Source organism: Rhinolophus hipposideros, assembly GCF_964194185.1.
Source record: "Rhinolophus hipposideros genome assembly, chromosome: 6".
NCBI lineage: Eukaryota > Metazoa > Chordata > Mammalia > Chiroptera > Rhinolophidae > Rhinolophus > Rhinolophus hipposideros.
Genome location: NC_138052.1, coordinates 82,821,425 through 82,847,000, shown reverse-complemented (window position 1 = coordinate 82,847,000; position 25,576 = coordinate 82,821,425). Strand labels below are relative to the sequence as shown.

Here is a 25,576-nt window from a genome sequence, read left to right as displayed (position 1 = left end):
AAAGAAATACCAGAGGTCAGAAGAGAGCAGGATGGAAAAAAGACAGAGGGTGGGAGGGTGAAGAGAAGAATGAGATAAAGCTGTCATGCAGGGTATCAGGCGGGGTCTCTGGTCCTGCTCCCCCACATAAGAATGCAGGACATGGTGAGGCCTAAAAGGAACACCCACGGAGCCATAGATAGGGGAGTGTGGGGACAAAGCCCCAAAAAGCAGTTTCCAGGCTCTCGGCCTCACAATAGAAAGGTGCTGGCTCAGGTAGTAAATGGCCATCAACTGTGATCAGATGCCAGCAGCTGTGGCTAGTTGGCCGTCAGCTGTAACCAGTGAGCCATTGGGCACTAATATAACGGCTGTGGCTACGCTAGCAGGAATGGAATGGGGGCTAGCAAGAAGATGGTGCTGGCAAGCGCGGACTGCTGTTAGGCAGATTATGTAGATCCTGCTTCCTGTGTCTCCAGCCCAGCCGCCAGCGAGAATATATTGGTTTGACTCCCCTATCTATGGCTCCGTGGGTGTTCCTTTTTGGCCTTACCGTGTCCTGCAGTCTTATGTGGGGAGCGGGACCAGAGACACCCCCCCACCCCCCACCCCCCCACCCCCCGCCCCCCCACCCCCCCACCCCCGCCCCGGACGCCCTGCACGATGGCGCAGCGAGCAGGGTCCCCTGCACGACAGGGAGTCACACCACTATACTCTCGCTGGCGTGCTGGGTTGGAGACACAGGAAACAGGATCCCCACAATCTGCAACCTCCCGTCCAGTTCTCTGCCAACCAACCAATCCCACTTGCTAACTGCAATCCTCTCTTGCTAGCTCAGCCACCATCTTCTTGCTAGCCCCCCATTTGCTGCTAGCGAAGCCACAGCAGTTATATTAGTGGCCAATGGCTCACTGGTTACAGCTGACGGCCAACTAGCCACAGCTGATGGCCATCCGATCACAGTTGATGGCCATTGACTACCCGAGTGAGCACCTTTCCAAGTGAGGGCGAGAGCCTGGAAACCGCACTCCTGGCTCTGTCCCCACAAAAGCTAAGAGCAGGGAAAGAAGAAATAAGGAGAAAGGAGACTCAGTGACACTTCCCACACTTTAATGTGCATGCAATTCACCTGGAATCTTGTCGAAATGCAAACTAGGATTCAGGAGTCTGGGGAGGGGCCTGAGAGTCCTCCTTTCTAACAAGCTGTCAGGTGATGAGGGTGCTACTGGCCCACAGACCACACTTCTAGTGACAAGTGACCAGAGGAAAATGGAGAAGAGGGAAGCAGAGGAAAAGAGAGGAGTGGGCAATGAAAAATAAAAGGGGAGAGACTCTGGAGAGGCTACTGTGACGGGCAGGGGCAGCGAGGGCCAGGGCTGGGGATGGGTCTGCCGAGCAGATTCAGACAGAGGTGGACAGGGGGACCAGCCCCCTCTCTGCCCTGAGACATCCATCATCCCAGAGGAGCTGGCAGGCCCTGCACCACCTCAGAACTCCTCCCAACTCAAACGGCTCTCCCATCAGGCACACACATGTAGAGTGCTTGGCTTCTGAAAACACCTCTGCATATGCACGGTTAGATGATTAAGTTGCCACGGAATCAATTCGCCAGCAGGCTAGTGAGGATGGGAACTTCAGTGGCCTGTGCAGTTGTTTCGTTCCTCTTCCCTGAGGGGGAGTCGATCCTGCGAGCCCAGGAGGGCAGTGGTTTGGTGGTGATGGTGGGGTGAAGGGGCATGAAGGGGCAGCTGGTAACCTGGAGCTGCAGTGTCCAGGGAGTTTTAATTTAGACACTATGCAGTTTTACACGGGGGAATAAGTATGCGGTTGTGTGTGTGTGTGTGTGTGTCTGCGGTGCATGCATGTGGACCGCAGGGGGCGTTTTCCTGGAAGGAGGCATTAAAACCCCCAGGCACCTGGACCATCCCGAGGGTGTACCAAGAGGTCAGAATGACAGATGTCTCTCCCTGCGCTGGTTCCCTCTTTCGTCTTTCATGTCAAATCTTGCAGTGTCTTAAAAAAGCAGTGTCATGAGACAGCGGATTCCACACCCGGGGTGCATTAACTCTCTCCTTTCTCAACGGATGCAGGTTTGGTGAAGAGTCAGAGTCCAAACCCACAAGCCCACCCCAGAGTGCCCCCCTTGGCTCATAAACGGGCATCGGCCTTTGACTTGTAAAATAAAAAACCATTTAGGGATAACTTTTTCCTTTTCTTTTTCAAAAGAAAAGAAAAGCTTATTCTAATCTCATAAATACGGTAAGCAAATGACAGTAACTATGAATTTATAATACTACCGTGATTCTGTTGTTCCTGGAAATGCAATGGTGTGTGCTCAGCAAATGCCATTTCACTTTTCCAGACAGCACCAGAAGAAGGAAGTAGTTTGGACTAGCAGCTGTGTTGTGTGGTTGTTGCCCAGTTGTCCCAGTTGTGTGTCTGGGGCTCCTGAGGCCCAGCCAAGTGTGAGACATCTGCCTTCTCAGCCACTGGGCAACTTCTGCTCCCAGAGCCCCGCCAGCCCATCTTCGGTACAGGACGGGGTGCTGGCACTCCCTCTGTTCAGTGTGGGGAGGTCACTGCCGGGGTCTCTCACCTCTTGGTTCGTGCCCCACACAAAGGTATGAGAAACAGCAGTCACGGCAGCACATGAACTCAGCGACCCTCTACAAGCCCTGGTTCTAGCAGAGGAGCCTCTGAGAAAGGAGTTTCAGGGAGGCACTGCGGTCTCAAGGCTCCATGGTGGCCTCTTACCCTCACTGAACTGCAGTTATATTAATGAATGCTTAGCTGGTGCTTCCTGCAGGCCAGTCATTGGTCTAAGTATTCACATATAGTATCTAATTTAATACTGAAAACAACCCAACGCAGTGGGTACTGTTATTATTCCCAATTGACAGATGAGATGATGGAGGGACAGAGGGGTCAGCCCAAGGTCACCCTGGTGGAGCAGGGTTGCTTCCAAGGGGTCTAATCCCTGAGTCGGCCCTTAACCTCTGCCCATCGTGCACAGCACAGAGTTTATGGAGGACGTGTAGGAAGACCCCACCTTGTCAGGCTTAACTGGATTTCTGCTGCAACATAATGAAGAATAGGGATGATGGCAACCCATACCCTTCAAAGCACTGATTAAAGAGTCATTTCGTTTAACCCCCACAACACTCGAGGAAGTGGGAAGGACCAAGTACTTCCATTTTTGCAAAAGGGAAACTCGAGAGTCCTTATGATTTATTGGCTTCTCCTAGATCACACTCTGACAGCTGGAGCAGCCCTCGGCTAGAACCAGGTCACCTGGCCCCACGCTCAGTGCCCCTCGCTGTTATAAGGAGGCAGCCAGGCTTCGTGCTCTCCCCACGTTGCCTCTGTGCTCACTGGTGCTGCAGGACAGGTCAGGGCATGGAGAAACCTCACGACACTGCAATCAGAGTCTCGCTTAGAACAAAACTCTGGGTGTCTGGTGGTGGCAGAGCCTGGCAGAGCCCTTCCCCCCTTCCCAGCCTCCCTTTGAGGCATCAGAGTCAACTGCCCTCTGCTTTCTCCTTGCAGTTCTGCTCCTGACACTTGTCACAGAACCTCACATGGGACAGACAGCAGGAGAGCCGAGGAGAGCACGGAGGTCATAGCACCCCATCCTGCTCCTTCTTCATCATGCTTCATACTGTAGTCAGATACCCTGGTTAGGGTCACAGGTGGCTTGGGGCTGGTAGGAAGGGGCATCATGGATTAAGAGGTCCTTTCTGAGCCTCTCTCTATTTGGGATTTTTGAAGTCTGGCGGAGGAAACGGTGAGAGTTCTTGGTGACTTAATGGTAGAAACAAAAAACCTCAATTGGGAACCCTTTTCATAGACCGTGGCGCGGGCTCTGGAGAAAGCATTTGCTGTACATGAGCAAAGTCTATAGGATCCGGCCATCTTCTGGAAAATTCTCTTGTTATGTGTAACCCTAGGCTGGGGGAAGCCATGGAAAATTTAAAGGCCCAATTACCTGTCATGGGATGCTATCTGTATAATTAAATGTTTAAGCCAATGTCCTACATCTAGAGTAGTACGCGAAATGTTTTCCAATGCTGCAATTCCTTGGGGGCCATTGGTCAGTGCAGCTGGAGCCAGAACCAGTGCCCCCATCCAGGCCACTTAACACACAGTGAGGGCTCACTGCTGGCAGGTAGAAGGCAGTCAGCCTTTTGTCCACATCTGGCTGACGGCCGTCTGGGGGTGTTCTCTGCAAGGTGTTATGCAAATTCCTACGATCAGGAGACCGTCCTTTCCTCCACCTTCCTAAATCTGATCCTGGTAAAACTGTTCCCCTTCCCTGCTTAAAACTGTTCAGTATCATCATGTTTACTCTTAGGACAAAGTCAAACTTCTTTCCTGTTCCTCAAGATGCCACACGGTCTTCTCTTCTTCCATTTCCTGCTGTCTCACCCCATACTCCTTTTTGCTCTCTCTGCTCTACCCACTCTGGTCTTCTTCCAGGGTTTCATACTCATGCTTTCTTCTGTCCCAGGGCCTTTGCACAGCCTCTTCCCCTGCCTGGAGCACTCCTCTCTTTGCCTAGTAAACTCCTACTCTGGGAGGTTAAATCCCCCTAGCATAGGTTCTCACAGTGCCGTGAACCTCCCTTTCTTACTCCTGATGAACTGCAGTTGTAAATAATTATTTGGTTGTCTGTGTTTTCTCCACAGTAAGCTCCACGAGAGCAGAAATCTTGTATGTTTTTGCTTACTACTTTATCTTCAGCACCTCATAGAGTGGCTGGCACACGGAGAATACTCAGTACATGTTTGCTGAGTGGCAGCATGAATAAATCCCAAACTAAAACCCAACTCCAGGCTCATTGAGGCCTCTGCTACTGAGAGCAGCCATAGAATAGTAGAATTTCAGAGCTAAAATTCGCTCACATTTTAGCCTTCAATCCATCCATCAATACTGCTATTAGTATAATACTTTTTCTGTTAAAAAAAGAAAATCTCAGTGTTCATCTATAGTCAGTAAATTATACTGTTTTTCTGATCTCTCCCCCACATCCTGTGTCCTCTCCTTTTCTGCTGAATTGGTAATCTCTAGTATGTATATTAAATAACATGTCAGGTGTTGCAGAAAACAAGTAAAAAACAACAACAATAACAACTACAACAAAAAGGCCCGTGCCCTCTCAGCACCTATTAGTGTGAAAGTAAACAGTGTGGCTCTGAAAAGAATATTCGGGGCCCTGAACACCACCTACACCAGCTCTATATTTGCACTTTCTCCTTCCCATTTCTCCATCTGTAACATAATCAGGTATAAAGGCCTTCCTTCCTTCCCAGCCATGCCTGCCCAGCATCCCCTCCCTACAATGACTTTTGATCATTTAGTGTAATATAGGTTTCCTCCACATCAAAAGTGCAATATAAAACTCAGAAACTTGCAAAAGTATCCATTGTATTACTGGTTGGAAAGTGCTGATTTAAGTCCTAAGGCAGAGGTGAGAGGGCGGGGCAACAGAAGAAAGAGGGATGGACGTGGAATGGAAATGAAGAGAGGGCATCTAAGCAACAGCTAACCTACCATTCTCATCTCCGCAGTGGCAGGCCATCTCTCTGACAGTCATTGAGAAGGTTCAGATCGCAGCTGCCATCTTGGGTTCCCTTTTCCTCATCGCCAGCATCTCTTGGCTCATCTGGTCGACCTTTAGTCCCTCCGCAAAATGGCAGCGCCAAGACCTCCTCTTCCAGATCTGCTACGGAATGTATGGCTTCATGGACGTGGTGTGCATAGGTAGGTCGGGGGGACTGTCTCTATGGGAAGTGGGGAGCCGCATCCCGATGAGTTAGACAAGTCCCTCAGGATACCACCCTCTGGAAGGTCAAAGCAGAGAAGGAAGCAGCCTTGAGACCTGTGAGCTCACGAGGTGCCAGTAGCTTAGATTTGAGGGGCTAGTGGAGAGGAGGGGAAAGCAGGGAAAAGAGGGAAGATCTCAGTTTTTTCCCAAGCAAATCTGTCTTGCCTGGTGGAAGATAAGGATAAAAGAGGCTTGCCACTAAGAAGATTTGAGAAAGGTTGGTTGGTCAGTCTATCTGCCTCCAGTAGGATGGGGAAAGCTTCTTCTCTGCTGTGTACCCCATGGCTGCCAAGCCAAACAAGCGATGCCTGTACATTTAAGCCCATTCTCTTCACAACCAAATGCCCAGAAACAGCATTGAGGATACCTTCCCCCTACCCTTTTTTCAGCTTTCCATAAACCACTTCCAATGCTCAGGATTTCTCTAGTCCCGTGGTTTTCACACTGTATGTAGCCCTAGGGTTCCACTCTCAGTCTCAGGAGACACCTTCAGGAGGGGGAAATGATGCCCCCACAGGCTCTGACTCTTCACCCGAAGCTTCTGTACTTTTACGTGTTTACATATGTTTCCATTCCAGGCAACATTCTATGTAAAAGGCTTTGGTGTTTTAGGAAACAGCTGGAAACCCACCCCTTGCGTTCCAGCTTATCCCATTCCCAAACCTGTGTTCCCCACTCTTCCATCAGGTTAGGTTGGTTGGTGAAGGGCTGAGTCTTTTTGTTTTTCCCAACAAATGGTTGTGCTTGTCAACTCTGAAGTCTTTGTCTGAGTAACTGAGGAGGTGGGGGACGGTCCTGCTTTTCTCTGAGTGACCTAAAGCTTGTCGAAGCTCTGGTTACACATCCTAACCTGGAACCTTCCGATTACCCCTAAGGCCATAGTGCTACAGCGTTAGAGTACTACAGCTGTCTTCTCTGGGCACTAATTTGGATATTATAGCAAATATGCTACATTGCTCCGTTGGAAACAAAAGCATCTAGTAGCTAGAATTTGGCTGGGATGATATTAATGTGAGTTTCTCCTGGGTCTTTTAAATATTAGAATCAGAGCCTTGCATACTGATTACAGTATCCAGAGACCAGGGATGCCGGAACTTATAAACTTGTCTAAGTATCTTGCTGCCTCTCCATGCTAGATAAACCAATACACCAACCCCCATTTCAAGAGACTTTTAATTACGGCACGTAGGCAGTGAAAGAAACAGACTGCCCAGGTTTGGAGGATGGGGAAGACAGAGGACAGTAAATGGGAGGAATTTGACTTTGAGTCTAATTTAGTTCCCCTACCACAAAGCTCCTTTCCCACTCCTGCTGAGGCCTGGACTGTTGGTGCCAGAAACCAGGTGTGTCTCCATATGGAGGTAGAGGGCTCTGGCACGGAGGGGGAAGCAGAGGAGGGCCTTCCTGTAGGGGTGTCGGGGTCCCTCCAGCTGCCCTTCATTCTCCTTCAGGCAGGCTTTTGATGTTTTTCTGATGTGAGCTTCTATGAGACATGTTTTCCTGTCACATGGTATATTAGTCAGCGTTGGCTACAGCAACAAACAACTCCAAAATGGCAGGGCCTTATAACAACAAGCATTTCTTACCCATTCATGGGTCTGTGAGATGGCTGTGGCTGGCTTGGCTGGGCTTCGCTTCTGACTGTGTGTTGGGTTCGAGCCTGCTCTGAGTGTCTCTTCATGCTGGGACCCATGCTAAAGAAGCAGGAACTACGGGGCTGAATTCTTCGCCTGGCCGAGTGTGGGAACACAAGAGGGCTGCTTGAAACTCGTAGTGCTTCTCAAAGCTTCTGCTCAGGATGGCACACTGCTCCTTCTGCCCACAAGCATCGGCCAGTGCCAATCCCCAACAAGCCCTGCAATAAAGAGGTGGTGGGGCAGAAAAGTACATTGCTCCTCCCCTGGTGGGAGCGTGGTGGGGAGAGAGGAACACAAATACCATCTACAATTCAGGGCTCCACAGAGCTGAAGACTGAGAGAAGGGAACATAGAAGAAAGCGAGCAGCCAGTACTACTGGTTGAGAGAGACCTGGGGCCCGGAGAAAGGAAGCGATCTGCTCCAGGCTGCTCTGCTGGGATTAGAGGCGGCTCCCCCAGCTGGCCGTCCAGTGCTCTTCCCACTAGCCCTGTTGCACCAGGACAGCAGAAGTGCCACAGTGTCACTCATGGGATACCTGCAGATGCTACCTGCGACTTTGGCACACCTGGGCCCACTTCCAGGAGGAGCCCTCACGAGCAGGCCTGTTCCCTGGGCTCTGAGCCACCCAGCACCCCGCTCTGGTCTGCCTGGTGCTCCGGTGTCTCCCGCTGGGCAGGGGGAGGGGGCTCCGTGGCACCGTCTACTCCTCTGTGCCTTTCTTGGCTCCTCTCTATCTGCCTGCCTCCCCTTGGCTCACTCCTACCTCTCGACTTCTTTCTCTTATATACATGTGTCATGCCGTCACTCAATTTCGGGGAGAAGCAGAGTGGGCCACATATCGAGAGTTTTCACATTGTTTTCCTCGCTTCTGAGGTTTTCGGAGAACAATTTCCCAGATGCACAAGCACACCATGCCTTTCCCATTCTGCTCTGACAAGCCGGTGACTGCTCGGAGACGGCCATCGGACGGCAGAGGAATGTACAGGGACCCTAATTGTTTTGGGTGCCCTCCGAAAGTGGTCAGATGTATTTACATTTAGGCTTTCTCATGTTTAAAGAGTTTGGACTGCTCTCCCATTTTGTTGATTACAACTGGAGCTAGTTCAGTTTCAGAGCATGTTCCCAGCGTAAGGATTATTCTTCCCATTTTTCAGATGGTAAAACTCTGAGGCCGAAGGATTTGTCTTTGGCTGACTCGGGCAGCAGAGTAGGCCTCTCAGTTCAGTGTTCTCCGAGGAGAGGCTGTCCACAGGTGAAAACGCCGGGAGACAAAATGTAAACAGCAGCAGCACTAGGTGATCTCCAGAAGGGAGAGGGAGGGGACAGGCAGTAGCTGGAATGCGCCGACGTTCTTGTGGTGGTTGCGACGAGGGGGATTTTGATGGTGGGGATGATGCTCAGTGCTGAGGACAGTGGCTTTAAGGGGGAAGGCCAAGCATCGGCCACTTCTGCCCCGCAATGTTCTGCCCAGGTGAGGGAATACGCACTGCACAGAGGTGGGAAGAGGCTGTCTGGAAGGGGGAATCGGGTGGACCCTGCAATGTCTACCAGGGGTATCGAGACATTCAGATTCACAAAACCACCAGGGAGCACACTTGGCACCAGATTCCCTTCGCGGACTGTGGGCCAGACTCCGTGGCCCTACAAGGCAGGTGTGGCTTAGCCGTGCAGGTGAGTCCCTGCCACACGCCACATCTCCACCCAGGGCCAGTCTCTCAGCCCCCAAGTGACCGCTCAGGAAGAAGGAGATGAGCTCCACAGCAGTGGGTGCAGGGTCCAGCGTGGCGCAGTTTCCAGGCTCCCTGCAAAGTCTCTGCTTCCCTTTCCTTATCTGTGAAATGGGATAATAATACCATCTTCAGAGGGTTGTGAGAGGATTGAATAGGATGGTGTACGTAAGGGAGCAGCTTCTCCTGCATATCAGTGACGGGTGAGGAGGCACTGGATCAGGGTAGGTTGCACTCGTAGTATGTACTTAATCAAGGTTTGCCACGGCTATTAGAATCCGAGTCCAGTCACAGCCTGGACAACCTGACCCCGTGTTCTCATAAAATCCAGATCCTGCTGTAATATGGGGCAAGGCTTCTTCGGGAAGGCTTTGGGTTCCTTCACCCGTGTCCCCTCAGTGAGATCTGATTATATTGAATGCTCTCATTCCACCTGCCTCCTCTTCCGTCATCTCTAATGACGCTGTCTGCTCCAGCAGAGAGGCTGACAGAGCCTCACAGAAAACAAATGGGACATTCTCTGCTCCAGTGGGTCAAGTTATTAGAATTTAACAAGAGCAAATTAATTAAGGTCTTTGGCACCAAAAACATTTTTTTTCACTGCACAGACCTAAGAGATTGGCCATACCAAAAAGTCAACTCTGCAAAAATGAGGACTTTGTCCTCATCATGTTTGTTTTTTACTTGTGAGTGGAATGAGGTCAAGGAAAGGAAGGAGAGCAACGTTTCTGAGATTACTCCAAATCTTTAAAACTGTGGAATATAGTAATGAACAAAACGGTAGAAATTTTTTGTTGTTAAAGCTTCCTCTGGGTGCTGCCCATTCAGGTTCTGTCCAGTGATTTAGGGATACGTGGTACCTGCCGTCCGAGGTAAAGGGATTCGAATCTTGGTTTATAATAAGTGGGCGGGGGGTGGGGGTAGCAAAGCTATATAAAGACGTTATTTTTCCAGTTTAATTTTAATTCACATTCACTAAAAGTACATGTATGCCACGAAGATTCCTTCCTTTCTTCCCTCCTTCACGCTAGCAATGACCCGCCTGTCAAACCTTTAAATTCCCCGATTAGGAAACTTTAAAAACATGGAGGAGGCAGCCGGGTGCAGAAGAGACTAGGAAGTAGAAGATGTCGCCACTAACTACCTCTCTGACCTTGGGCAAGTTACTTCCTCTCTCTACATTTCAAAGTCTCATTCCTCCGTGGTTGTGCAGCAAAGGTCTTCTTATGCATCTGTGAAACGAGAGGGTCGAGCCTCCTTCTAGGTCTGACATTTTAGGATTCTGAAGTTACTTCTGTTGTGAGAAGACATCATAGCTCTCAGAGGTTGACAACTGTGGCTGTGACCTTCCGTAATATCTGGCCAGGCCAAACAACCAATGAGCATCAACTTTGGACATGAGCAAGTGATGCTCTGTCCCTGTTATCTGCATGTGGCTTATCCAGCTTTCTGGATCACCGTTAGCCCTCTCCCACCCACCCTTCCTCACTGCCCAGGGCTCCCCCATGCACGACTGCCTCCCTCCACAGCTGAGCTGCTGGGAGGAGGAAAACGACTGATTGAGAAGCAGACATACCAAGTGAGCACTGTCCCCCTCGAAGGAGACCCCTTGGGAGGCGCTTCGCTTAATCCACTTGTACTGACAGGGCTCAGCATGTTTTAGGAGCACCTCCCGAGAAATGTCTTCATTGCTTGCAGCTGTCTTTGGAACAGATTCGGGAGGGGCGTGTCTGTCTGTTAATGGTGGGGTTTGTGGCTAGAAATAGCCCAATCGGGTAGATAAGGGGGACGCTCAAGCCAGCTAATACATTTTGGGGACCACATGAAACATGCCAAAATCTACATTTCTCTTGTGGCCTCTAACCTAGCACTGAAGATATTTTAGTTAGGGTAACTCTGACAGACATATATATATTTCACATCCCATATGATATAATATGGTATGATATAATAAAATGTATACACCCCCAAACTTCAGTGGTTTAATGTAATAGAAGTTCCTGATCAGTGGGAGGGTCTCCTCTCCTCCACACAGCAAATCAGGGGCCCAAGCACCTGTGGTTCCAAAAGGGCCTTCAATCTTTTATTTCCAGCTAATAGAAAATAAAAGAGAACATGGATAAGGGACACACACACACACACACACACACACAAACACACACTTCTCCCCTCAATATCCATTTCTTAAACCTTGGCCTGACACATGCCCACATTCACTACCAGTCCCCTGGCTCCACCTGGGTGCAACGGGCTGACAATGTAACTCCTTCCCAGTGGCAGCTCTGTACTAAGGAAGGGGAGTATGAAATTTTGGTGGACAGTTAATCATCTCTATCATAGAAAGCCTATCTTACTGAAAAATTTCCAGAAATGCTCTGAGCTAGGATAGCCTAAGAGAAAATATCCTGAGTTTTAAAATCCCAAACTCTTTTTGATTTTAGAAGTTTGGCATGTTTGCATAAATAAACTACTTTCATAATTTTACAATAACTCCTCTAAACTGAAGTCATATGATATTTATTTAATAATTATGATAATAAAATAACTAATATTATTCATTATGAACCAAGCTTATTTACTCCCTACTACCCTTTGAAGTAGTTACTATTATAATGCCCATTTTTCTGATGTGAAAACTGAGGCTAAGAGGCAAATCACCTAAGATCATCCAACTAGAAGCCAGTTTTAACTGAATCCAAAGCCCATATCCTTAACCACTCTGTTATAATAATGTAACATGTATAGTAAAGCATTATGTATTCAAACAAAACCTGTATACTAATACGCATACGTAATTTCCAAAAAAAATTATTTTCTCCATAGCTGTGCTCTCTCTGGGGGAAGCACATGACCTTGAGCATAGAGGAGGAAGCAGCCCAGACACATGGCCACTTCATATACCAGCTGTGTGTCTTTAGGTAAGACACTTAACATCTCTGAGCTGTTTCCTCTGCTATAAGTAGAGATAACATCACCTGCCTCACAGGGTTTCTGTGAAAAGTAGACTATGTTTGCAAGGCCCTTATAGAGTGACAGAACGTAGGAAGCATTCAGTACATTTTCACTGTCCCCACCATCACTGTCACCATCACCATCACCATGACCTTCATCATCCTTGCCCAGAGAATCCAATTCTGTCTGTATCTGTCCAGACAGTGAGAGCTCTAAGTTTCATAAAGAAACCCCACAGAAAACTCCAGAAGCATCTTAAGGTGTAACTCCACACGCACTTCCAGGAAAGGACCTCTCAGGTATACCCCTGCAGGGCTATGTGGGGCTCCAGGATATTTCTCTTTCCTGCTTAGTCCTACTGAGCTAAGCTCACTTCATTTCAAAGTCTCATTCCTCTGTGGTTGTGCAGCAAAGGTCTTCTCACAGGTCTCTGCGATGCCCTGGGTAAGGAGAATGACTGCAATGTTCTCGCTTGGATACACTGTGAAACACACTGTTCATCTCGGCCAAAGTCAACTGACTCAGCAGGGGCCCCGCTAGGAAGGGAACTCCTTCAGAAGTCACCTCCAAGGGGACCGTCTCTCCCTGGGCACTGACAAGGCACAGAGAGGTGGACAGAGAAGGGACAGGGGGCTGTGCGTGCGCCCTGACTGAATGCTTTCAGGGTCCTCTGTCTGAGTCTTTGCTGCTGGAAGATCTGGGTGACTCACAGCATAAGATTCAAGGTGAGCCTGTCCAAATGGGGCCCCTGGATCCAGATCTCGCCACCTTCTTGGTGGCCCCCAGAGGGACAGCCTGGCTGCACTTGTGAGAAGCATAAAGCTGTACCGTTGGGGAATGTTGGGCACCTGGCATTGCCAGTCTGACCTCTCCCAGCAGCACCTGCTGAACCCACCCAAGGTGGCGGCTTCTATGCAGGTTTCTCACACTTGCCGGATAAGTTTTTGGTGCGAGCTCTGACAGGGCTCTCCTTGAGGGGGAGCGTCTGCAAGGGGAGTGGTGGGCAATGGTGGGGCTTCGGGGTACATCTTGCCCCACAGCTCTCGGATGGTGGGTAATTCTGCAGGGGAAGGGAGCCACCCTTCACTGGCACTGCTGAGGGCTCTTGGTGGTGGGAGAGGAGGCGCGGGGGCGAAGGCTCATCTCCACTTCTGAAGAATCAGTCTCTAGAGCTCCTTTCAGTTCTAGCATGTTACTCATCGATAAACAATGACTCAGGCTGAGGATTGGGAAGGACAATGGGAGAACAGGTGCTGGTTTGGGCATGAGGTTGGCAAGGGAGAAGGAGGAAGAGGGATGAGTGGGCTTTTTCTATCCTGCAATCTCCCCCAGCCCCCAAACAATCAGTATCATGTGGAGTATGAAATGTGTGCCCAGAACTGCCCCAGGCATCGGCACGCAGGACTCATTTCCTTATTTAATCTCATAACTACCCTGTCAGAAAGGGGTGGCAGCCCCAACTTACTGGTGAGAAAACGGAGGCCCCGAAATAGGAAGTAACTCACGTAAAGCGGCAAAGCTGCTTGGAGTATTCAGGATGTGTATTGAGGAATTGGCTCTAAAGGGTGGGTCCCAAAGGTCTTTGGGTCTAGGAGAAGACGTTTCCTTTTCTCCAGTTGTCTTACGTTTTCATGTCTGTCACATCTGGAAGCAGAAGATATTTTTTAAAGTTACTTGTAGTTTTTTTTTTTTTAGTACAATTTAGAACCTTCTGTGAGGCAGTAGGCCAGGATAAGGGCCGTGTTCTCAGCCGTGCTCCTCAGGGGGGATCCCCCCACACACACACAGGCAGCATCACTATTACCTGAGAGCTTCTCAGAAATGCAGATGCTTAGGCCTCGCCCTACACCCACCGAGTCTGATGCTATAAAGTTGGAGAAGCACGGTTGTAAAGTTGTTTGCAACTGTTATGCCACTTATCCCAGGACACTAGCAGGAGAGGGGCGTGGGGAGGGGGATTCTAGCATCGGGAGGGGACTAGAGGCTTCTCTTCTCTACAGATGTCTCAGTTAGCGTTGGCCTGTTAACTACATATGTGATGGGAACCAGGAGCTCACAGAAGCACATAGTAGGTCCTCAGGAAATATCAAGTGAAATTCAATTGTCTCTCACTGCTGTGCACACAGCAAGAGCCAATGGCCAAGGTGCAGCAGGGGAGGACGGGGGAGGGGGGGGGGGGTCACTGCGGGAAGAACTCCCTGCCACCCTGTGGTAAGTTAGGGAGCCCTGCAGGCAGGACCACCCACTGCAACCTCCACCTTCCCCTCCTTCAGCTGGAGGCCAGGGGGAGAGAGATGAGACCCACAAACGACCTGTGGAGCCTACAGCTATGTAAGGAAGAGCAAGCAGCCCTGAAAGGTGGAGAGCCGTCAGAAAGACCGGCAACAATTCTTCTGGGACTGGATTTCCCAGAAATACAGCCCAGGGTTGGCCACCTTGTAGGTGGTTACTATGTAACGGTTAAGTGAAATAGAAAACCCCAGAAAAGGCCTCAATCAAAACTCACTGGGTCTCAAGTTGTCTTCTAATTTTCCATTTTCTTCTTTACTACATCTCTGCTCCTTTCACCAATAGGCTTTTCCTTCTATTCTAATTTCAGTCTCTCTCTCTCTCTCTCTCTCTCTCTCTCTCTCTCTCCCCCCACTGCCGTTTCCCACCCATCCTCTTTCTCTTCCATCTCTTTGACCTTGCCCATGTCACCTGTCCCTATCAGATGAGCCCCACCCATGTTCTCCCATTAAAAAACCTGCCACCCAAGGAATCAACAAGTGATTTGTAGAGCAGGAAGCAGAAGGAGTGGATGCGAATGAGATAGTTCGAGCTTTTCCAACTGTTGCCAAACGAGCATTCTGCACAAACAGGTGCACCATCCCCCCTTCAGCCACCTATGCATTAAACCTACTTCCTGATACTGAACAGTCGGATATTAAGAAGGCAGCATTCAGACCCAAAATGCCTTAGTTTGCCTTCAATCAGGGCAAACTGTCTGATCAGGAATGAAGTGTATTGGTTCCTCCTGGGAAGAGTCAGTTTGGGGCTTCAAGAGATCCTGCTACTCCCTCGCCGAGGCTCCTTCTCCTCCATCATCGTCAAGGCTTCATCAGACCGAACTGTGTCTGCTACCCAAGCCTCAGCCATACCTGGCCCCTGGGGCTTATGATCTCAGGGAAAGAGCAAAGCAGTGCTCAAACAAGGCTTGTGGAATAAATGAACCAATGAACGCTGCCATGCCAAGGGTGCAGAGGCACATATTCAAAAGGCTGAAGGAAGTGATGAGAGTTGGCACATTGGGAGAGGGTAAGAGAGAGTGGGCAAACGAGAAGTCTCCTTGTCCAGAATTGGGTAGACCAGGTCAAGAGGCCCATGGATGGTCCGAAGGGATGTATGAGCTCCCTCAAATTATCAAGACAATGTGTGTGTCTGGTTGTTTCCCAGGGAGGTGGTCCTTAGCGTTCATCAGATCCTTACAGGAGTGAGTACATACTCAACAGGTGAGGAGCTAGTGGGCTGCAGGGAGACTAGCTGGTCTCTGCCTCAATGAACTCTTGGAGACTTGTCGCGCAAAGTGCAATTTCAGGAGCTGGTGGAATACCGGAGAAAACAGTGGCAATGGGTAACTGTCTTGCCTGCCAGAATCACAGTGTGCTGGAGGTTGGAGCGGCTTTGAGGTGTTCCCATCTAGTGTCTTTGCTTGACATCTTGAGGCGGCTGGAGTGCCTCGTTGCTATTCGATCCTGTGAGTCAGCTCTTCACCCCCGGGGCCAGAGCAGCACCCCCTAGGTTTCCAATTGCTGTAAATCCCATTGTGCCTCATCCCCAGTCAGGTCACTTACCATCACAGGTCCCAGCCTCCAGCACCACCCTCAGAAGATGGGCAATCACTTTCCTGTTTTGCTCATCTATGAACCCACCCTTCTACCCTTCCACCAGGCCGTCTGGACCTCATGGCCCATCACTAGCCACCTCTTCCCTGAGTGGTACTTTCATCTTCCTTTAACTGCAACATAGCTGTCTCCTGAGGACACTGTTTCTTGCACGGTTGTCTCGAGTAGTGGCTGCATTTTCTCCCATACACTGTATTCTGTGGGGCCTGCAGGTGGGGTCCATGTCCTCCTTGCTTCCGGTTACCACTTCCAAACTGCTGCTTTTCTTTTCTCCTTCAGGAACTCCAGCCCCTTCGAAGCGCATGTCATCATATATTTCCGCTCCTTTCCCCTTCTTGATGCTGTTGGCTGCTGACTACTTACTATCATTCCTTGTTGTACTTGGCTCATACGTCAGCATCTCTGTAGGTCAGTGTTTCTCAGCAGAGGTGCTACCATCCCCTAGGGGGCATTTTGGAAATGTACGAGGTTTTTAATTTGTTTTCAAATGTAGTTGTGCCCCAGCATTTATATTGAAATTTATACTGTCTCGTTACAAATGACTTCCATTTGTTTTTCTTTACTTTATCTGTTAGGGCATTATATTCATTTTTCTAAAGAAGAAACCATAGGGACTCATATTATCTTATGAATTTCATTTCAGGATAAGAAAGGAGATATTAAAACGCGTTTGTTATAAAAAGGGCGTATTTGGTCCAAGAGCACTGAGGTTGCTGGCACAGATCATCTGTCCAAGTCCTCTTGACTCCGAAGGCCTTTTCCTCCAGTCCCACAGCCCCACTCACGTGATCAGCCCCTAGACCTTATCATCACCAAGAACCACCACTTCCAAAGTCTGGATTTAAACACCCCACTCTCGGACCATCACCCCTCCATCTTTATAGTTTACTGGTTCCTTGACGGATGCAAGAAACAGGCAAGGAATGCAGATGACTTCTAGAAGCTGAAAAAGGCAATTCTCCAACTTCATGGAGACTTCTTGTCATTGACCCTGTAGCTTCCATTTTTCATTATTCCTTATCTCTTTGGTGTCCTCACTTCTCTCCTCCCCAGCCTAGACTCCATGGGCGAGTGTAATAACTACTCTCTTGCAAACATCCATAATTCTCACCCTCTCTCCTGTCTTGCTTGCCTGGAGAAACAGTCTACATGAATTAAATACAACTCTCTTCTTACTCCACAGATGTACCTAGCGAACAGTTGAAGGTGTAGAGAAAACACAAATTACACAACGAATGACTAAACTCACTTCAAATTTATGGCCACAAATTCCAAATGGGCACCCGACACCGTCAGATAATTCTATCACCTCTCCCTTGTAAATTCACTCCCCCACTTACTCTTTTCTCCACAAATGGTCACCGCTTCCGCCCGATCCCTTCCACCTTTGCTGTTGACTTCATGAAAGAAAAATATGCCCGTGGATGAGAACTACCTGATTTTCCCACTGTCACTTCTATCATCCAACCTCCACCTGTGCCCACCAAGCCTGTGGTCACTCCTCCTTTCACTTGAGCAAACCTCTCGGCAGCATTTCACTTTCCTGAAACATGTCCTTCTCTAAACTTCTGGGTGTCCACACTTGCTAGTCTTCTTTCTACACCATTTTTGCACCGTGAGAGCCTCCTTTGCTGGTTCTACCTCCACCAAATTGCCACCAAACATCTATACATCAGGGCTCTGTCATTGGCCTGCTGCTCTCATCTGTCTACCTTCTTCTCTCCCCAGGAGATCTGGGCCGTTACTAAGGCTGCAAATCCCACTTCTGCTCTGATGCCGTCTACCTCCAGGCCAGATCTCTCCCTAAGCGTCAGATGAGTGTGTCCTAACTGCCTACCTGGCCCTTCTAGTGAGTTTCCTATCAGACATCTGAAATCTACCGTGACCAAAATGTAACTACCACTGTGGTAGGCTGGAGAGTGGTCCCCAAAGACACTCAGATCCTAATCTCTGGAGCCTGTTCAAGTTACCTCGTATGGCAAAAGGGGCTTTGCAGACCTGAGTGATTTAAGAAATGGAAAGATTATCCGGGTGATTCAGGTGGGCCCACTGTAATCACAAGTGTTCTTATAAGGGAGGCTTGATGACAGACAGCCTAATAGTAGGATATGTGACATTGGAAGAGAGAAGTGGACCAGTGCAAGGAAGAGGAAGGAAGGCAGGTGACTTCTAGAAGCTGAAAAAGGCTCTTTCACTTCAGCCCAGTGAGACGGGTTTCAGACTTCTCATCTCCAGACCTGTGAGAGAATACCTTGGTGTTGTTTTAAGACACTAAGTGGGTGGCAACATGTGACAGCCCCAAAGGAAAAACACACAGTCACTGCTACCCCCACACAAGCCCACACCCCCTCCCCCATGCCTTCCACATCTCGGTAACTGGCTCCATACAAACTGCTGAAGCCCAAAGCTTCTGAGAGGTGCAGACTGTTCTTTTCACTCACACCTCACCTGTCAGCGAGCCTGTCGGCCCTCCTTCTCACGTGTACCCCGACTCCAGTGATTTCTCACTGTCCCACTGCCATCACCTCAGCCCCGGCTACCGTCATGTCCCACCTGAATCATTACGTCACTTCCTGCTTGGTTTTGTTCCTAGTCTTGTCCCTCTTCCGTTCATTCTTTTACAGGAGCGAGAATGAACTCTCTGAAGGGTGAATAAATCACATCACACCCCTCTCACACCTTTCAATGGTTTCCCGTTATGCTCAGGACAAAATATAAGTTCCTGGCCGCGGCCGGCCTCCAAGGCCCTCTGGCCTCTGGCCACGCCCACCCCCTCATCTCCCTGCACTTCTCACTCATCCAGGGCACCCTGGCCACAGCGACCTTTTTCTCTGACATTTTGCACTCATTCCCATGCCCTGACCTTTGCACTTGCACTTCCTACCACTAAAATGTTCTCTTTACAGCTCTTTGCATGGATCCCTCCTTTTCATCATTTAAATCTCAACTCGAACGTCACGTCCCCCAAAAGGCCTTCCCCGCCATCCTCTCGCTAAAACAGGACCCTCAATATCTGCAGCCAGTGGCTATTTAACCCCATTTTATCTTCCTCACAGCATTTGTCAGCACCTGAAATAGTCCTGCTGGCTTGTTTACATGTCTGTTGTGTGTCCCTCCACTAGAATGTCAGTGCTCTGAAGGCAGGGCTCCGCCTGTGCTCACTGCAGTGTCCCTGGTGCTTGGCACAGAGTAGGCACACAATTAATACTTATTTGCCTGATCATCGGACTTGGCTTGTTTCTGACTCTACCTTCCCATGGCCAATGTAACTGCGTCAAAGTTCTCTCTCCCAGAGGCGTGTGTATTTCAGCGGCATTGGGCTATCTGTGCAAAGAGCTAACCAGTGGGAGTGCAGCCATCATTCAGCAGGTATGGAATGACCACGGGGTTTCTTTTATGGTGCCTGTGAAAGCACATGATTCATTAACGTCTGCTAAGTCCTGGCTGCCATGGATACATGCTAGAGGGAGAGAAGATACTTATGTTCTGCCTCAATGGGTGGCAAATTTGGATTTTTGTCAAGCGAAGAAGTGGGCAGGTAGAGTAGAGGTAGGCAAAGGCACCGCATGCAGAAGTTCAGCTATTTCATGGATTTGTATGGCGGCCTCGCACCACCGGTCTAGCAATTCTCAAGCCTAGGAACGTCGGGATGGGAAGCAGGTGGCTCAGAGCTGAAAGGTAGGTTTGGAAAGAACCAGTAAAAGCACATAAATCCAGCTTACCCCAACGTCTATATCCGTTTATAAGTAAAGGGAGACTATGCCTTGCTTTCCCTCACTTGGCTTTTGTTCTTCTCGTCTCCCTGCTGCCTCAGGTCTCATCATCCACGAGGGACCCTCTGTGTACCGCATCTTTAAACGGTGGCAGGCTGTCAACCAGCAGTGGAAAGTGCTGAACTATGACAAGACAAAAGACCTGGAGGATCAAAAGTCAGGAGGCAGGACAAACCCCCGGAACTCCTCACCCTCCCAAGCCCAGGCCCCCTCCTCAGAAGAAGAGGCTGTGGGCACCGCTGCCCCTGAGGAAGGCCCTGCCCGGGCAGCCAGCCACCCCTCAGGCCCTCTGTCCGATCACCACTGTGCTTACACCATCCTGCACATCTTGAGTCACTTTAGACCTCATGAGCAGCGGAGCCCCCAGGGCGGCAGCCGGGAGCTGGTCATGAGGGTCACGACCGTGTGAGAGGAGAGCCGTGGAAGGGAGGCCGTGACCACGCACAGGAGGGGAGGGTGGGATGGGACGCTGGTCTGGGGAGGCAAGGTGGCACCCAGGGGCCAGAGCAGAGGGCAGGCAGAGGGTGGGGGCCTTGAGGGGTCAGGGGGCAGAACGGGCTGGAGAGAGTGAGGCTGGTGCCATGAGCAATGTCGTGATTTCCCATCAGTCAATACCATTCTCCAACAAGAGCACTGAAAACCAATACAAACTCAACAACGAAGTGCAATACAGACGGAACCTAACAAAACACAATGACAAAACCACCCAGATGTACATGTGCACAAAAAACACCTGGGAGAAGTAGAGGTTTCCGTGGGAGAAGCCAGCGGTCTGTTGGTGGTGGCCACGTGTGCACATGTGGAAGAAGACAAAATGCAAAGGGCACAGGAAGGAGAAAAGTACGTGTGGCGTAGCCTGCTCAGTTTTGCCCTTGAGTTTGTTCTGTTCTCTCCGTGGGCTGTGATCCACTGGCCGTGTGGGCGGGAGGGAGAGGGACAGGTGTAAGCTGGCAGGGGTCACACAGATTTTGCCGACCCTGGGCTCACCCTGGTGGGCAGGATTTCTAACTCAGATGGCTTTAGCAACGCTGGGGTGGATGGTGCAGGGAGGGAAATGTTGACATGAGCAGCCAGAGGGGGGGGGGTCTCCTCCCTTCCAGACCTTCCAAATTGGAACTCCCAATTTTAGGTGGGCTCACAGAGGGTGTAGGTTTGGAGATGGATGTCTTTTTTGTGCCCTTGTTACTTTATTTTATGGTGATTTGGCTCAAAGATGTTTACAGGACACACACACACACACACACACACACACACACACACACACACACACATACACACAGAAAAATACAGATTTCCCATGGGTATCTCAAGCACAGTCCTGCTGCTGTGGCTTCAGCCTTCAAAGCTGTCAATCCAGGAGCAACTTTCCCAACTACCCACCCCCACCCGTGGCCAGGACACACTCAGGGCCATGCCTGCTCCTGCTTTGGTACATAATGAAGCCCAGGGACTCCACTGCAGGGCATCTACTGCCCAGGGTCTCCAGGGAGAGCTGCTGCAGTGAGGGGGGTGTTGGCGAGATGCACCCCAGGGAGCAGAGTGGAGAGCAGTCTAAGTATTCGTGGCTGCTGGGGACCCTTCCTGAGGGCAGTCTGGCTAATCCCTCAGTGGTCGTGCTCCCTGGCCCTTCCCAAGCCATGAGGTGGCACCAGGGACCCTGGCAGGGAGCACTGTCCCTTGAGCCTGCCTGCTGGTTCCCAGGACCCTGCAGGGAAAGCCACTGGGTGGTCACCTGCAACATTTCTTGTTGTCATTGCACAACGGCTGTGTCATCAGTGGGTATTCAAGGGACACTGTCAAGTACTTTTTTAAACTAGTTTTTAGGGTTTTTTAAAACTCTCTGTTGTTTGTATTATTCTCTTAAAAGCTTGAAAATAAAATTTCTTTCCCTACCACTAGTGTCCTTTTCCATATGTGAGTTTTCCTCCCTCTGTCCTGTTTTCCTCTGTGTACAACCCCGCCTTTCTTCTCCCTACGTCTCCTCCATAGCAAAGAACCAAGAGTGTTTTCATTTCTCCTTTGAGGGCTCATAGGGGGCAGGGCAAGTCTCTGTGTGTGTGTGTGTGTGTGTATGTGTGTGTGTGTGTGTTTTACACCTGCCAGGAAGTACTGGGACTCCTGGCCTCTTTTGGGTTCCCTTGCTGATAAATTCCTTTAAGTCAAAGAGAACATCTCGCAAACATTCCCCTGTTCCTGCCCAGGAAGCGTAGACGCAGAGGCCAGAGCGCTGGGAGGAAATGTAGAGAGCTTCCACCCTCAGGTCACTGCACAGCAGCTGAGAGAACCGCAGGAAAGGGGCGTGCTAGGACCTCATTCCCCTGCCGCTTTTCCTTTCAATGTCAGCAAACAGACTCCAGGGCAGTGTGCCAACAGAAAGCCTGCACACATCACCAGGCCGCAGACAGGACCTCTCCTCCCTCAGACGAGTGTGCCCTCCTCCCTGGGGGCCGGCCATCGATCAACCAGCATCACCAGCGGGAGGGAGGTGCGCAGGCTTAGGAAGCCACCTCCGCTGATGAAGCCCACGGCCCAGCAGGTAAGAAAAGACATAACAGGTGGTAAGAGACCCAAGGAGGCATCCAAGCAAAACACACAGACATGGGAAACCCCACACAAGCATATCACTAGTTCCTGCAACGCTGTGTATTTTTCTGTGTGGCGTCAGGCCATTCAGTTTAATGAAATATTTATGGAAAATACAGATGTGTTACATGGACTATTTTCCAAAAAAAAAAAAGGATGCAACAAAATGTGCAGATCACCACCTCTACCGTGGTCCTCCTGTCATCTGCGGTGATGTGAGGACACCTCAGAATCACGTGGTCATGGAGGGCCATCATTCAGAATATGCTACCAAAGAAGAGGCGGTCGATGAAAACCCTAACAGCCTGCGGGAGTCTGTCGGGTCTCGATGATGGAGGCTCTAAGAGAGCAAAGACCTTGTCTGTCTTATTTATTGCTATACAGCTGGGACATACAACGGTGCCTGGCATACTGTTGGTGCTCAATAAAGAGTTTTGAATGACTAAGGCACTCCTGGAAGAGGACGGGACTTCCCTCAGCAAACCGGAGACATGCCCCCTCTCCTTTCAACTTACGCTCCAGCTCTCAAGATCAGCCATAGACTAGAAAAGGAAAGTCAGCTTTTGACGTTTGCACCCAACAGGATGGCAGATTCCCTGTGCCTTGGAGAATGGAGCTTATGGGCCCCAACATGAATGAACTGGGTTTTGATGTTATACATGCATCTCTGGGGAGTGAGGTAGAAGCACACCTTGTCCAGGGACCATTTTACACTTCCAGTTGTGCAAGTCACACTTCATGCCACCAGGCAAATGTCCAGGCTTCCTGTGGCGCTCTTAAAGCAGAGCGGTGATCAGCAGCCCAGAGACCCACTTGTACATCCTCTGCAAGTATGGCCCACGCATGAGACAAGATACTAGCTAACACCTAAAGCCCTTGCTATGTGCCAGGCACCAAATTAAACACTGTACATGTATCAGCACACTTCGTATTCCAACTACTGATGAAGCTACCATTATTACCTTCATTTTACACATGTGGACACTGAGGTCAGAGGTTAAGTGACTAGCCCATAGCCAGCAGCTAGGAATCCAGCCTGGGCTGCAGGGCTTTGCTTGGAATCACTTTATTCCACTCCACTCCACGCCTGCAGGACAATTGGCACCAGCTAAAGGGAAATCTGGGTCAGGCCAATGCAGGGAGGTCATCATGGTAGAGGTCCATAGAAAAAAATGTGGAAAATTTGGGGCTAAATAATTAAAACTATAATTAAAACTATTTGTCCTCTACCAAAAACAAAGAAACAAAACAAAACAAAAACACCCTGAGTTTACCTAACAATTGATTTTTGCTGTTGTCCAGATAATCTCCTGAATGTGTTAATACAGGCTGACTGACAGCCTGCATAACACAAAGTTGGCTATATCTGGACATTGGGGAATTCTTAAAAGACACGACATAATTCAACCACATTTTTATGGACAAAAGGAGAGGTTCCATAAGGGATCACAGAGTCTCCTCCTTCTAGAAAAAAACAAAAAGCAAAAAATTATTTATCGGGACTAGATTTTTGGCCTTGGTTCCAAATGAGTGGTGCAGAGTGACAGATAAGGGGTTCTAGTCATAGCCCACAAAATTTAGGAGGACCCCATAATTCTGAGGCCTTGTTCCTATCTATCAGGGGAATCAAATCTGTCACCATCGTAGAGCACAGAACCACCAAAATCAGAGAATTGTTCAGTGTTCACGAGATAATTTACTGCTATTTCGTTGTTTTGTTCCTGAGATACAAAACATATAGCAGAGGATGGGGCAGGCATGGTCTGGTTACAACAATAACCATTTCCTATGAGTAAGGATGTGCTTTATAAGCAGAATTCATCATGTTACGGAGGTGAGAGGGGGGAAGAGGACAAGACAGTATGCGTTATTCCTCATTACCTTTTCTTATTAGTAATACGCGGTCAAGGATGATTTTTTTACCTCTAAGGGGCTGATCCCATAGCAGCGATGCAAGCCTTGTCCTCACCTATGTCCATCTACCATTATTGGCAGAATGGAGTGTGGAAACTGGGACATCCTTGGGGTGCCATGGACCATTGGGTGACACAAAGTGACAAAAGTGTCATCTGGGGCTTCACCCCAGATCCGAGTCTGGAGTCTGGGCTGTATTGGCCGGTAGCCAGCTAGTTGGCTATCCATCCCTTTGTCCCACCAAAGGTCCCTCCTCTTTAAATGGGAGCCCATGACCACGTACCAAACATCTCAGCATCAAGCTGCCTTCTGACCCCAACACTCAGTAGGTATTCAGGGAAGAAGAGGAACCATGGTGGAGGAGACTTTGGGGAGAAAAGAGAAGCTGACTCACTCTGTGCTCGTGCCCTCTTAATTTTGGAGGGGAAAGTCCTGCAAACAGAGCAATCTCAGTGCCCTTGGGAGTCTGAGTCTGGGGCTCTGCTGTCCATCTGAGGCCCAGCCAGCAAGGAAAGGCGCAGCACTCATGCTGTCGGCAGCACGGCTGGAACACCTCTAGGCCGTCCACGGTCCTGGGGAGCCCTCTCTGCCCGAGGGGAGAAGCTGCTTCTGCATCTGTTAAACAAGAAAGTGGTTGCTCAGGGACTGTGTCCAATAACACTGTCCTGTCCCCCACTTTGAGGACATTGAAATAGCTAAGCATATAGTACTTTCCATATGCCAAGCCCCATCTCATGTTTTATGTATATTAACTCATTTAATTCCCCTAAAGAACCCCACAAAGTTGGGAACCACTATTATTCCCATTTTCCAGGTGAGGAAACTGAGGCATAGAGAGGTTAAGCACCTTGCTCGAGGTCATGTAGCCACACGTGGCAGCGCTAGAATTTACGCTGCACTAGTCTGGTGTTCACCATCACCAGATAGTAGGCTGTTCACCATCACAGTACATTGCTGCTCAGAAACGTGGAAATGCATGTGAAAGTTTTACCCTGATTCGAGAGGCATTGGAGGAAAGTGAATGAGCCCTACACCAACGGATGTAACCCAGCTTGGGTCACCCACTCCCCAAAGTCAGCTAAGGGCAGCTCGAACCTCTCTATCCCTCAGCCTACAGGAAGGTGGATGCCCTCATCAGGATTTTGAATAATTCAGATCCCCAAATGTATTCCAGTTGCTTCCCACTCCGATTTGTAGACTCTCCTGAACTCAGGGTTTCCACTTTGACTTACAACAATTCTTTATTTGGACTCTAGGTGAAGCCCAAAGGTTGGACATGATTCTTCCTCATTGATTCTCCCT

At 49.6% G+C, this 25,576-nt stretch overlaps 1 protein-coding gene across 1 annotated transcript in view; it reads left to right on the top strand.

Annotated features, from left to right (window-relative positions):
* MARCHF4 (membrane associated ring-CH-type finger 4) overlaps positions 1–21,669 on the top strand; it is a 96,034-nt gene extending 74,365 nt beyond the window's left edge. The window contains exons 3-4 of the mRNA XM_081051157.1: positions 5,547–5,739; positions 19,819–21,669. Of these exons, the coding sequence (XP_080907283.1) occupies positions 5,547–5,739; positions 19,819–20,186 (561 nt within the window). The 3' untranslated portion in view covers positions 20,187–21,669. The remainder of the gene's footprint in view (positions 1–5,546; positions 5,740–19,818) is intronic.
* Positions 21,670–25,576: the final 3,907 nt, after the last annotated feature.